The 14318-nt window shown below is 38.4% G+C and overlaps 1 protein-coding gene across 1 annotated transcript in view; it reads left to right on the top strand.

Annotated features, from left to right (window-relative positions):
- PDE3A (phosphodiesterase 3A) overlaps positions 1-14318 on the top strand; it is a gene marked incomplete at both ends in the record, with an annotated part of 284537 nt that overhangs the window by 263694 nt on the left and 6525 nt on the right. Inside the window, 6 exons of the mRNA XM_084255033.1 lie at positions 1952-2063; positions 9619-9732; positions 9896-10095; positions 11674-11877; positions 12545-12700; positions 13589-13841. Of these exons, the coding sequence (XP_084111159.1) occupies positions 1952-2063; positions 9619-9732; positions 9896-10095; positions 11674-11877; positions 12545-12700; positions 13589-13841 (1039 nt within the window). The remainder of the gene's footprint in view (positions 1-1951; positions 2064-9618; positions 9733-9895; positions 10096-11673; positions 11878-12544; positions 12701-13588; positions 13842-14318) is intronic.

Genomic DNA, 14318 nt, shown 5'->3' with positions numbered 1-14318 from the left:
TGTATCACCTGTGTGATCTTGAACAAGATACTCAATATCTCTGTGTTCCAGTTTCCTTTGCTTTCAAGTAATTAATATTACCTATCTCGTAGGTGCTGAGGATTAATAATAAAGAATTTATGCAAACTACTGAAGTAAGCATCTCACTCATTAAATGCCAGATCTATCTATATATCTGCTGCTGCTATTATTATCATACACATAATTTATAAACAAGAACTTAAATGTAGCTTAAAGTAATAGTAGAAAAAAGATCCCTAGGAAAAGAACTAATTAAATATAAAAGAACTGATTTAATATAATTTTACTTATATTAAAATATAATATAGAACCACAAACTTCACTTTTCATTGTATTTATAAAGAGAGGAGATGAAGCGACTTAAATATCCCTGCAATTCAGAGTGAAGACACATACGTGGAAGTTGACACATGTATTCTCCACCCTGTCCCCAACCAGCAGCTACAGGGCTGCTTTAAAACATAAGTCAAGTGGTCAGTGCCCTGCTATAATTTCCTTATTGCCTCCACTTCCTGATTAAGCATAAAAGAACTGTTAATGGTCAATTCCTGCTGTCAAAACCCAAGATCACACCCTCTCCCACCCCCCTTTGCAGTTACTTAAATTATCTTCCTATCCTCACTGACATTGCTTTAGGCACACTGGCCTTCTTGCCATGTGTTGAGAAGAGCAAACATACCTCTGGACCTTTGCACTGACTTTTGCCTCCATTTAGAAAACTCTTTTCCCCAGATATCCATGTGTGTCACTCCACATTATCTTCTGTTCTTTGTTCAAAAGGTCTCCAGAACATGCCTACTGTAACCAACACATTTTTTAACAACATTTTTTCTTTTATACAAGAACTGGGGTACAGTCAGAGGCAAGGGAGGGTGAGAGAATTCACCAGAGACAAAGCAGGGAGCAGAACAGGCAGACCACAGAAATACACTGCTGAGGAGAGCAGCAGGCGAGGCAGGAGAGGTCTGCTGCACCATGTGGGATTCTTGCCAGCTGACAGGGTTTGAATACCCCCTACAGAGGCTGTGGACAGCTTCACAGTGCGTCAACACAGTGCACAGTGCGTCAACACAGTGCGCAGTGCTCAACTCACTGCGTCACCGGGGAGGCCCACCAACATATTTTAAATGGCAGTCGTATAAATAAGATTTGGAGAGAGAAAGCCTGCATCTCATATTTTTATTGCAATATGTTGTTATAATTGTTCTATTTTACTATTTTTAAATTTTTTTACTGTGTCTAATTTGTAAGTTAAACTTTATCATAGTATATATAGGGTTCAGTAATATCCACAGTTTCAAGTATGCACTGGCAGACCTGAACACATCCACTATAGATAAGGAGGAGAGGGGGAAACCACTGTGCATATTATGTATGTACATATGTACATAGTGCCTGTGATAAAATATAATGAAATTTAGTGAATTGATATCAACTTCAAGTCAGTGGCAATAGAAATTTAACTCCTTTTCCTCTCCCTCATAATTCTTTTCCTTTATCCTTCACTAAAGTACAACTCTGCATCCTTTATCCTCTAGAAATTTTTTCAATACCATCAGTCCAAATTAGAGCTTTCTGTTATTACTTATTTAGTGCTTAAGGTATATAGTACACAGTAGTTTAGGAAGAATTATTCTGTAGTCATCGAAAGCACACAAAATTTAGTGCCTTGCTACATTTCTAGAGTATGTACTGTTTTACTGGCTGGTCATTTCTTCTGTACCTCTCTATCCTTGTGGCCAGAAACCACTGGGCCTGGGGACATTCTGGTCTTCCATATCAACCTGTTTATTGCCAAGACCGATAAGTATCTCTGCTGGTAGTAAATTAATGTGATTAAAGGAATGTATACTTTCCACCCGTTTTTCTTCTTATGTTGCGTACACGCCTAGGGATGTTTGCTGAGGGTTTTTGTCTTTTTCTTTTACAGGTCTCATACAGGCTTTTTGAAGACATGGGTCTCTTTGAAGCTTTTAAAATTCCAGTTAGAGAATTCATGAATTATTTTCATGCTTTGGAGATTGGATACAGGGAAATTCCTTGTAAGTATAACTTAGTGGTGATATAATATTTTCAAATGCTATTGAATTTGCTCAGGAAGTGCAGTGTTAGATCATGGCTACACACACAGCTTTACACATTAAGAGCACTGTACAGCTTGGGTCAGCATCCAGAGCCCTTTACTTAGTGCTGCATGAGGCTCTGGGTTTTACTTCAGCTCTGTACTTTTCATTTTTTAATCCCTATGATGAGGATCATAATCTCTGCTTCAGAGGAACATTGTGAGGATAAAATGAGGCAATAATTCTGAAGGATTAATTGTAAAGAGGTTATAATAGTGTCTTGCACATAGTAAGTCCTTGCACACAAAAGTCTGCCGAGTAATTAAATGGTCAAGTGATTGTTCCTTTTATAATATGCTTCTTTTACTTGGTGAATTCAACCTTTGTTCCAGCATCTGCAATGTTAGCTGTTGAAGTTTTCTCAGTATAAGATGAACTTGGCTAGAAGTAGAGGCACAGGAAGATGATGGTCTAATTAATAATACTGAAAAAAGAGACATGTGGAAATGGTTATGAAAACATGATTAAAAGCATTTTTAAAATTAGATAAATGTGAAGACCAAAGGGGAAATGATACTATCAAATGTTCAAGCTTACCTATTTTGAATACTTTGAGAATAAATTTGTCATTTATAATGAAGAGAAATTGGAACAGAGAAGAGATGTTAATATGTTAAAATGTAACATTTCAGGTATCATTGGAACTTTCAGCAGAATTGTTGTAAAAACTAGAAAATGTTGGAACTGGAGAAAATATGGCCAGGGAAGTATGAAAATGTGTAGAAAAGTAGGCAGTCCTATTAGGAAATAAATGCATAGAAAGGAAAACAGTCAAATAATACATATGTTGGAGAATGTCTTCAGAATGGATTATTAAATCACATCATAACTTGTAAATTTTAAATTTGCATTTATGTGCTTTAGACTTTAGAACCCCATGTCTATCCATGGTTGCAAAAGCTGAAGTTTAATAAAAAATTTATCTAGGTGATTTACCCAATGTGTTAAAAATTATATGGAGGCAGATAAAGCAAAGGTGTTTCCAGAAGGGGTCATTACTTCAGCCTGGTGAACCACTGTTAACATACTGTTTTCCAAAGGCCAACCACAGTGAAAACGCACCACTGATGGTGTGTGATAGGAAAGGAGAATGAAGAATTCAGTCTACAAATGGGATTTGACTGGGAACATAGGACCACAGGGCACGAAAGCAGAACAGTCCTGGTGGAGGAGAGGTGAGCTTAATAGCTTTGAGCCCCAGCGGAAAGTCTAGTCCCTGGACATTGGAAGAGAGAGGAATGAAAAGGGAACAGATTGAAAAATACTGGATGGTCTCACTCATAGGAGGAATTTAGAAAACCTAAATAAGGGACCAGGAAAAAGACTAATTATAATAAAGTAAAAATCAAAATCAACAAGCAACTATTAACCAGAGACACACTACAAGGAGGGAGGAGGATCAAATCGAGGTGGGTGGGGAATTCTGTGGGGACTATAACCAGGATGAAATGCATACATTATGCAAAAATGATGTAAAAAATATATAAAATTTAAAAAACAATAATAAAAAAACAAAAACAACAACAAAAACAACAGAAAAGGGAACAGATTGAAAGGCCTTGAGATCAGCCTTGCAAGATTTCTTCATGCCATTTCCCCAGCGTCCACTGACTGACTTAACTGTGAGTGATTTCTCAAAGGTTAAGGAGTTACAGAAATAAACTCTTAGAGAAAGGAAGCCACTGAAAACACTAAAAGAACAGCTAGTCACCGGAATGAATTTACAAATTAATGGACTATTTCCAAATGCATGTTAGTGATATAATCAGCTAAAGCCAAGTTCCACTGAGTTCAACTTGATATAACCAGTAACTTTTCCTTGGTAGTGGGTCATTAAATCATAGGGAAAGCTGACCACCATGTGAATGTACAAAGTTTCCAGATGCTAAGTTGTACTATTTATTTTTACTTTTTCTTAGTACATTTTTATAGTGATAGGTATTTTTCCAAAAAGAGTGTATTCTTTGTTCCATGTGAAAAGAATTTGTTATTGTTGGGGGTCAGGGTACAGGGGAGGACTCCCCCACTCTCTGGGTTCTTCTCAGGCTGGGATGCCAACAAATTAACATCAGACAGATTAGTAGGAGAAAATAATAACATAGCTGTAAATTATAAAGTAAATGGAACAAACTGGAGTTCATATCCTGTGCTAAGGAGTGGGATAGGGGACTGGGGTGTTGAGGAGAGAGGAGGGAGATTCACATGACAAGGAGGGATGACTTCATATGACAGAACCTTGCCTCTAGATGTTTAACCTGCCTTAAAATAGGTTTCTTTAAAAAAAGGTTATTTTTGGAGATGTCCCTAAAGCTAGGCAATCTGCATTCTTTGGGTTTAAGGTAATAGTTTTTCTTTTTCTTTTTTTTAAAGATTTATTTATTTATGCATACAAGAGCTGGGTGTAGGCCAGAGATGTGGGGGATGAGAGGATTCACCAGAGACAGAGCGAATAACAGAACAGGCAGATAGGCTGAAATACACTGCTGAGGGGAGCAGTGGGCAAGACAGGAAAGGTCTGCTGCACCGTGTGGGTTAGCTCCCTCGTGGGGATCGAACTCATGCTACAGTAGCTACAGATAGCTTCACAGTGCTGAGACTTAACCCCTTGCACCACCAGGGAGGCCATAAGGTAATAGTTTTGCTGAGGACCACAGGGCCCCATTGGCCTTAGTTCCATACACCAATTTGACATATATTGGAAAAAACCCATCTGAACATCTTTGGGGAGCAAGTCCCAGATGCTTTTCATAAAGGGAATTTATTTATATCTTCTTTTTTTTTTTAATATTTTTTTTTCTTTTTTTTTTTTAAAGATATATTTATTTATTTATACAAGCACTGGGTACAGTCAGAAGCGCGGGAGGGTGAAAGAATTCACCAGAACCAGAGCGGGGAGCAGAGCAGGCAGAAGGTCTGAAGTACACTGCTGAGGGGAGCAGCGGGCGGCAGGAGAGGTCTGCGGGCCATGTGGGACCCTCCTCCGGTGGCCGGGGAGCAGCCAGGGATCGAACCAGCGCAGCAGATGCTGCGGGCAGCTTCACAACCAAGCACTAAACTGCTGCTCCACCAGGGCAGCCCTATTTATATCTTCTTATAGGAAAGTTTCAACCGATGGTCATGTTTAACTAATAAAACCTTGCAGATGGTAGGGTTGTAAATTTTAACTAATATGGATATTTATTAAAAGCTTTATCATTAATTATAATTAGTATATACAAAAGTGTGATGTATGTCTACTTTAACTTTATTTTTAATGGCTCTATCTCAGTAAGCCCATAACTAAAAGATAAAAGCCTTAGAATAACCCAAAATGGGTTAGAGTAACATTAATATTGCAATGAACTAAAATATTAGAAACTGAGTTGTATTATATTTCTAAGTACACATTTAACAATTTCCAAGAGATGAGGGGAAGAATGAAAGTTTTAAAATTTGTAACTAGAACCCTTACTAAACATTGAGGATTCTAGATTTAAAAATAGACATAGATGACAAATAGATCAATTAGAAGATATTTCATTGACTAGCAGAGCAGTGGGCAAGATAATAAATTTACACAACTCGTTGATAGATGTATGATACCAAAATCTATTTCTTCAAAAAGATTAGAAAAATTCAGGTGTAGGTTATACTCCATAGCAGAGAGAGATCTAACCTTTAGGTCCTCCATGGTCCCTTTTAGTTAGGCATTTGACTAGTAAAGAAGGGAACTCACCAAGGCATAGCCACATATGGATGCAAAGCTATTTTTCAGGAAGGCACTTTCTCTAGTTTCAAAGACTTTCATCTCTAAAATATATTCTTCCTAGCACCTCTCATTTTTATTCTTCAAGTTTGAGAATGGTGGGAAGGATACTTCAAAACTACCAGTGATGGTGTCCTATTTCTTACAGCGATCAGAACAGTCTTCTTCAAGCTTTGATCACTGCACGCTGAGCCTACCACTATAAAGCTAGATACCAAGGTGACCAGGCAAGCTGGAAGGACAGGCCTGATGCAAATATTAGCTCTATTCTAAAGGAGAATATGTTTTAAGTGTTTCGTGTATTCCTTAATACTCCCCTGTCCCTTGGTGAGTAGGGGCATAGACTGAATTTTAAGTGGAAAATCAATAAGCTTAGGTCTAAACATATTTTGATTTTACATGCAACTCCAACCTTCACAACATGCCTCTCCTCTCCTCACAACACTCGCTACCTCTGTGCTTGGGGGCTCAGGAGAAAGTCTCTTAAAACAGCAGAGGGAGGGGCCTCCCTGGGGGCACAAGGGGGTAATAGGCCACACTATGAAGCTATCCGAAGCCACTGCAGCACGAGTTGGATCCCCGGCCACGGAGGTGACCCACATGGCGCAGCAGACCTCTCCTGTCTTGCCTGCTGCCCCCTCAACAGTGTATTTCAGTAGATCCTCCTGTTCTGTTCCCCACTCTGTCTCTGGTGAATCCTCTCACCCCCCCGCATCTCTGGCCTACACCCCAGCTCCTGTATGCATAAATAAATAAATCTTTAAAAAAAATTTTAAAAAAAGCAGCAGCAGGAAATAGGCAAGAGGCTGGGTCAGCTGCCCGTAGGCTGTCGGAGAGCAAGAGGGAGCTGCAGGGGTGAGTAAATTACCGAGGGAGTTTGGGGTTTGTCCAAAATACAGAGATGAAGAGAGGGATGATCACGGGGATCAAGTAAGGATGACTCTGGGGTCTTTCCTTATCTCTCTCAGTGCCTGCGGTGGCCAGAGGAGAGGACCCACTGAGCATATCCGACCCCTCGGGTGACCTAGCGAGCTTCTTTCGGGAGCCTTTGCTCCTGACTTGATCCTCAGAGAGTTAATGGCGAGTGTAGCAGCAGTGCCAGGCTTTGGCACGTTACTCCCTTGCACTTAGTACACGCAGTAAATATTGAAAGAACATGTTCAACTGCTTACAGGTGATTTTCCATCCTGCCTGAGCCATTGTGACGCGTTAGTCTCCTCTACGCAACACAATTAGGCATATTTATTTTTAGAGGATTTGGTTTGGTTAGCGATTATTTCATTCAGTGCTTTTGAACAGACACTGAAAAGCCTACGGCTTTGTTTCCCATAGAACTGTCTTTAGTCTTTTTTTTTTTTAAACATTTCCTAATTTTTTTTTAAAGATTAATTAATTTATTTATACAAGCACTGGATACAGTCAGAAGCGCGGGAGGGTGAGAGAATTCACCAGAGCCAGAGCAGGGAGCAGAGCAGGCAGAGGGACCAAGGTACACTGCTGAGGGGAGCAGCGGGCGGCAGGAGAGGTCTGCACGCCATGTGGGACCCTCCTGCGGTGGCCGGGGAGCAGCCGGGGATCGATCCGGCGCTGCAGAGACTGCGGTCAGCTTTGCAACCCAGCGCTCAACCGCTGCGCCACCGGGGAGGCCCTCTTTAGTCTTTTTATCCATCAATCCATCCATGAGTTTAGCAACTTTCCTTTTTTTATATTTTCAGCCATAAATTATTTAGATGAGATTGTTCACTGAAAGTTTATTAAAATTGCCTTAAAAACCTTCTGGCACTGGGCCTTATTGGGGGTGAATAGAATAGAATAGGAAGCAGGGAGCTACAACTGGCCTCTGCTAGGTATCATCTTTCTCTGCCAGCATTGTGTAGGGCCCCCACTCACCCTTGTCATGCTGTAGTACCTACACAGGTTTCTCTGTGTGCAGTAATTATTTGCATATAGTGGTCTTCTCAAGTTGCAGCAAAATGAAAAAAGAAAAGAAGTTAATACAGGAGAGCTCTCCACCACCCCTGCCTACCACCTCCAATACCCACACCCTCACTCCCAACCCCCTCTATACCCAGTGGTACCTCTGCCCAGGCTGCCATTTCCTTCCTCTCCCAGGTCATCCCTGCCTTCTGCCTCCCACAGGCTTGAAAATAGCTTTTATTTCAGCTCTTTAATTACGTTCTTACTAACTAGCATTGATTTCAGGGGACAAAACCAGGGATCTGTGCTACTTTACCTTCTATAGTAATAATGTATTTTATGTGAGTAATAGTTTCATTAATTGTAAGCTTGGGTATTAGGCTCTTGAAGTGTTTCCTTTCATAATTGTCTCACAATTGTACTATGAAATAGGCACTGTTATCTCTATGTTTTTCAGTTAAGGAAACGAGAGTGTTTCAACTCATTCAGGTTGCACAGGTAATAAATATTAGAGCAGAGATAAAATCAGATCAATCCCAAATCCAGAAAATTCTAGCTCAATCAACATCACACATCACCCAGTTACAGACACAAAATGCAGTTGTCTTAGATGACTCGAGGTAGTCTGTGCACAAAGATGGCATCTCCAATCTTTATGGCATTGTCCTTTGGGGCACTCAAGGGTGGCAGTGGTCATCTCTAGCAGTGACACAGGTTTGCTGCTTTGGGGGCCTAGCAGTTCTGTTTCTCAGAGTTTTTCTGAAAACATTCTCTCACCCAGCTCCTCTTCTGAATTCTCAGAGTGTTTAAAGATTTAGCTACATGTCATCACTTAAATACTGCAGCCTAAGAGTTGCCAGAAATGTAAGAAAATCGGAAGGAAACTGTGTCATTAGAAATGAAGTGTGTAAAGTTAGCAGAGTTGGCATAAAGCTACCATAAGTCAGCAAAGTATTAGAAGGGGCCAGATAAACAAGAGAAAAACTTCAAAGAGCTGTATCAGAGAAAGGTCAGCCAAGAGCACACTGGGCCTTTTTGATCCTGGTTTGATAGAAACGTAACTCCACAGAGTAGGACCCCCCTCCCCATGGTCATGGCATGACAACGAAGGGATTTGGTTTCACATATTATTTTTCCACTTCTTACTTAAGGGCTCAACTCCATTCATTATTATAGGGGAGGTTTTTGTTTTTCTCTTTAGTTATTTCCTAGATCTGTGTTCCCATAAGAAAATTGCTACATCAGAGAACATTGTGGATTCTGGTTTTACAGTTTGTTTTATAGATATAATCTCATGTAATTTGCACATGTATGTATTTATGTGATGTGTATTTTTACAGTGTTTTATGTTTGATGCCAAAGAGTAGTATTGTATTGTGTTCACTTGCTACTCTTGGTATCATTTATCAGAGGTGAACTATCAGGAGTTACATAGTTGAAGTATGTCTTGGGTCTTTTATTCTAGTTCTCTGCATAGTCTTACACATGAGCATGGAAAGGGCACAAGAATGAACATTACATTAGTTTCATGTAGCGAGTTTTCTAGGTATGTTAGGTTTCTGGTAGAGTCTGCATACTGATTTTTCCACTGCAGCTATCTGCATGCATCACGAATGTTGTGTTATATTTTTTCTTGTTACTATGGATATTATGACTACGTAATAGAAGCGTAATAAAAGAGTATTTGTCCTAGAATGTTTGGCTGACTTTCACTGAAGTATTAAGTTAGGACTGTTTATCCAGTAGATGGCACTGTTAGTCCTTGGACCCCAAAGTTCACAAATGAATGCCTGTTCTTTGCATTGGTCACAGATCATAACAGAATCCATGCCACTGATGTCTTACATGCTGTTTGGTATCTAACGACACAACCTATACCAGGCCTGTCGACTGTGATTAATGACCATGGATCAGCAAGTGATTCAGGTAGATATTAAAGACATCTGTGCTCCCTTGTGGGCAGTGGGAGAAGAAGAGTGTTTGTTGTTGTTGTTGTTGTTGTTGTTTTTAAAAAAAGAGATCAAGACAAATGATGTCGACATGGTTTAGTGGCTTTCAAATTCTATCCCTTTCATTTTTTTCTTCTCAGATTCGGACAGTGGATTTACACATGGACATATGGGATATGTGTTCTCAAAAATGTACAGTGTGCCAGATGATAAATACGGATGTCTGTCTGGGAATATCCCTGCTTTAGAGTTGATGGCATTGTATGTGGCTGCGGCCATGCATGACTATGATCATCCAGGAAGGACTAATGCTTTTCTGGTTGCAACTAGTGCTCCTCAGGTAAATTTTTCCATTTTGATTAGAAGAAATAATTCAATTTAGAAATTTCTTGGAAGAAAATCAATTTTGTAAATGTGACTTATAACAGGCACTAAGCAAATAAGAGCCAAACTACATTCAGCCCTAGGATACAATTTTTAGAAACCATGCTAATTTTGAAAATATATCAGCATTTGTTCCAAGATATTAGTGGCAGGTATGCAGTTTTATTACCCATGGGAATATATTCTCAATTTTCTTCTTAGGGAAAAAGAGTACTTGAATTAATGAACCTCTTCAACCAAAAAAAAATGCCAAGCTACACAAAAGTCCTTTTCTGAAAAGCTTACAGAACCAAGTCTTTCTTGGATTTTTAAGAGTTTTAGATTTCTTTATATAGAAATTCCATTCCTTGGAAGTTTATTCATTGTAACAATTATAAGTCTTATCTATGTCATTTCTATTGGTTGGCAGGGATTAAAATAAAATTTTCATTTGTTTGAGGGAATTTGTTCACCTAAACATAGTATTCTAAAAAAAAGAATAACTTTAGAGAAATTCAGAACTTAATCTATATTAAAGATCATTGATATCTTGGCTTCTCATCTATACTATTAGACTCAGTAAGCTTCTCTTTGATCCAATCAACTGGATCCATGTCACTCAATATCCCTAGATTCTGTCGGGGTTTTTTTGAGAAGACCTAGAGGCCAATCTGGCCCCACACTTTTGTCTTGTTTGCTTTTTGTCTTTTATCCCACTTGCATCCATTTCCCTAATATCTCTACTAGACAAGGCTCATGTCCTTCATATACCAGAATTCTTTTCCCTAATGATATGCAAATCCTTTTATCATTTACTATTCAGTGTTTCCTGCACAAAAATGCATTTTTCTTATCTCAATATTGAGTCTTTTTTCCTTTTGTCTTTACACCTATTTTTTCTCCATCGTCTACTTACCATACTTATCCTTAAAGCATTTTTTAGGAACTTCTTTTGCTTTTGTAGCTTCCCTCAGCATGTCCAAAAGGTATTTATTTACTATTTACTTTCAATTACTATATAAAGAGTGTTATTTTCTATGGCTGATGGATGAGAACGATTTTGAATTATGGGCTTCTCATCCTGTTCCTCCTTATTGGTTGTATGTGAACTGAGAGGAGATAATTCTTATTCCAGTTGTAGAAAGTAACTGAGTTACTGCTTAGAGATAATAGTATATTGCATTTTTTTAAGATTTATTTATTTATTTATTTATACAAGCACTGGGTACAGTCAGAAGCGCGGGAAGGTGAGAGAATATATTGCATATTTTTAATGGCCAAAGGTGTGCCCTGCAAAGAAATCTGATAATAGCCAACTTGGAGTCTTCACTCAAAAGAGTTCCAGATCATGTTTCAAGAAAATCAGTTTTATCTTACACAAAAAGAAACTTCACCCACAAAAAGTAATCAACAGTCAATACACAGCAACAGTGATTCTTCTTATCTGTCACCAGATTACATTTCTGGTTCACAAAGAAAGATTTTTAAAGCATTGTATATTTTAATGGCTTTATTTTACCTTAAAAAGTTGAACTTTTCACTCTTATTTGCCCAGGCGGTGCTCTACAATGATCGCTCAGTGTTAGAGAATCATCACGCAGCTGCTGCATGGAACCTTTTCATGTCCCGGCCAGAGTATAACTTCTTAGTTAACCTTGACCATGTGGAATTCAAGCATTTCCGTTTCCTTGTCATTGAAGCAATATTGGCCACGGACCTGAAGAAACACTTTGACTTTGTGGCCAAATTGAATGCCAAGGTAACTCATTTATAGGCACACTGAAAGATGTCTTGGGACCCCAGGCAAGAACAAAACTCATTGGATCCTCTCTTCTTTGTCAAATGTGCAAAGGAGATGCAATAACGTATTGAATCAGAGCAGATACGACAGCCATTCCTACCCCAGAAACCCGAAGTGTTGAGGTGCTGCCTGTATATATTGTACTTTGTGCTGCACAGAATAATCACATTCTAAGTATCATTTTTGTTTGTTCTCTAATTTGCTCTCCTCTTCATGGTACACTAACAGAAGTTACCTGCAAGTCAAAGGTCAAAACTCTGAAGCAAAATTTCACGCATCAAACATAAATGCCCAAATATTAATTCAAGAAAATTTATCATTTGTAGCTACATTATTTTAATAGTGACAAAAATATATTAGTCTTAAATAGTATTTTCTTTCTATTCTATAATTAATAATTATTCTCTCCATCCATTATTGTACTTTTTCAGTAAGCTGTTTTACTATTAGGTAGCCAATAACTTTGTATACCTAAAAATACCTTAAAAAGTCCTCATTACTTGGTATTCTAATTGCTACATCATGAGACTGTAAATATTGTATCATTTTTATTCTCCTGTTCAACTTTTATTTTCATTTCAATGTGTTTCATACAAAACACATTTTAACTTTGCTGCTCAAACAGGTGAATGACGATGTTGGAATAGATTGGACCAATGAAAATGATCGCCTACTGGTGTGTCAGATGTGTATAAAGTTGGCTGATATCAATGGCCCTGCTAAATGTAAAGAACTACATCTTCAGTGGACAGAGGGGATTGTCAATGAGTTTTATGAACAGGTAACTAACTTAATAGTTTCTCATGATCCATATTAGATTGCTCATTTATTTGCCAAAGCTACACAAATTTGTACAGCTGCATTATTCATATAGCCAAAAGGCAGAAACGATTCAAATGACCATCAGTGGTCAAATAGATCAACAAAATGTAGTATATCCACACATTGGAAAATTATTCAACCACAAAAGAAATAAAATACTGTGTATGCTACAACATGGAAATAATTCAATTCATCATCAGTCCTGAAATATGGAGAAAGAGCAATCCACTTATAATTCCACAACAGAGGCATAACCATTGTTGATATTTTGGTATGTTTCCTTCATTAATTTTGCCAGGTAACTTCTGGTTTACAATCTGATACCTTTTCCAAAATGAACTGAAACATTTCAAAATCAAAACACTTACACAGTAGTACTACTAAAACATAAGAGTGTCAGAAGACATATAATCATAAAAGAGATAATTCAACCACAACCTGAGATAGAGATAACAACTTTCAGATATAAGTGATTTAACTATTCTAGCAGCCAAAGGAAAATACAGTAGATTATGAATTTGCTTGATAATTATTCCCGGTGTAGCATTTATGGTGATGTGACCAGAAATACCATCTACTAAGACACTAAACCATTCCTATATTTTCCCTTGATCAAAAGCCAAAACCTTACCATCTCAAAAGTGGTCACTGGCAATGAAGTATTTCTATAGGAATCTCAGAGATTTGACTAGAAACTCAATAGTCAAGTAAAGAGGGAGGGCATATGTGAGTGCCTGGGGTCTTGTATACTTGCAAATTCAGATGCCAGGTGAATATTGACTTGTATTTCAAACCTCCCTTGTCATTTCCTTCCTAGTCAACTCTCCATGCTCAATCCTATTTCTAGGGTGATGAGGAAGCCAGCCTTGGGTTACCCATTAGCCCTTTCATGGACCGCTCTGCTCCTCAGCTGGCCAATCTTCAGGAATCCTTCATCTCTCACATCGTGGGTCCTCTGTGCAACTCCTATGATTCTGCGGGACTAATGCCAGGGAAATGGGGGGAAGACAGCGATGAGTCAGGGGACACTGATGATCCTGAAGAGGAGGAGGAAGCAGCACCCAATGAAGGGGAAACCTGTGAAAATAATGAATCTCCAAGTAAGTTATAAAATCTATTTCTAATGTATTTCTCTTAGGGCTATTTTCTTTAGATTGAGATAAAGTTTATGTTTCTTATAAATTACATGTATTTGATTTTGGGTGGACCTGTCTCCAACATCATCATAATATAACTTACAGCCTGTAGAATTTACTGTTATCATACTCATACAAAGGTATGTTCTCTAAAGTTAAAAAAAATAGTTGCAGCCTGTTCCTCAAAGTATTACAGTGATTTAGAAATGGAATATAGAGGTTTGTTGTTCTGTGTTATTTTAATAACATAAGTATATGTAACTGACATTCAAACTTATTTAAGACTCTTTTTCAGTCTACTGTTGTTTTTTTTTTTTTTTTTAATTGAGGTAACATTGGTTTACAGCACTGTATGTTTTAGGAGTACAGGGTCACACCTCTTCAGATGCATGTTTCCACACCACATCCACAACCAGGGCACCCATGATCCTCCACCACAGT

Source organism: Talpa europaea (genome assembly GCF_964194135.1).
Source record: "Talpa europaea genome assembly, chromosome: 15".
Classification (NCBI taxonomy): domain Eukaryota; kingdom Metazoa; phylum Chordata; class Mammalia; order Eulipotyphla; family Talpidae; genus Talpa; species Talpa europaea.
Note: the sequence above shows the minus strand (reverse complement) of the source record. Positions and strands in the feature narration are given on the sequence as shown.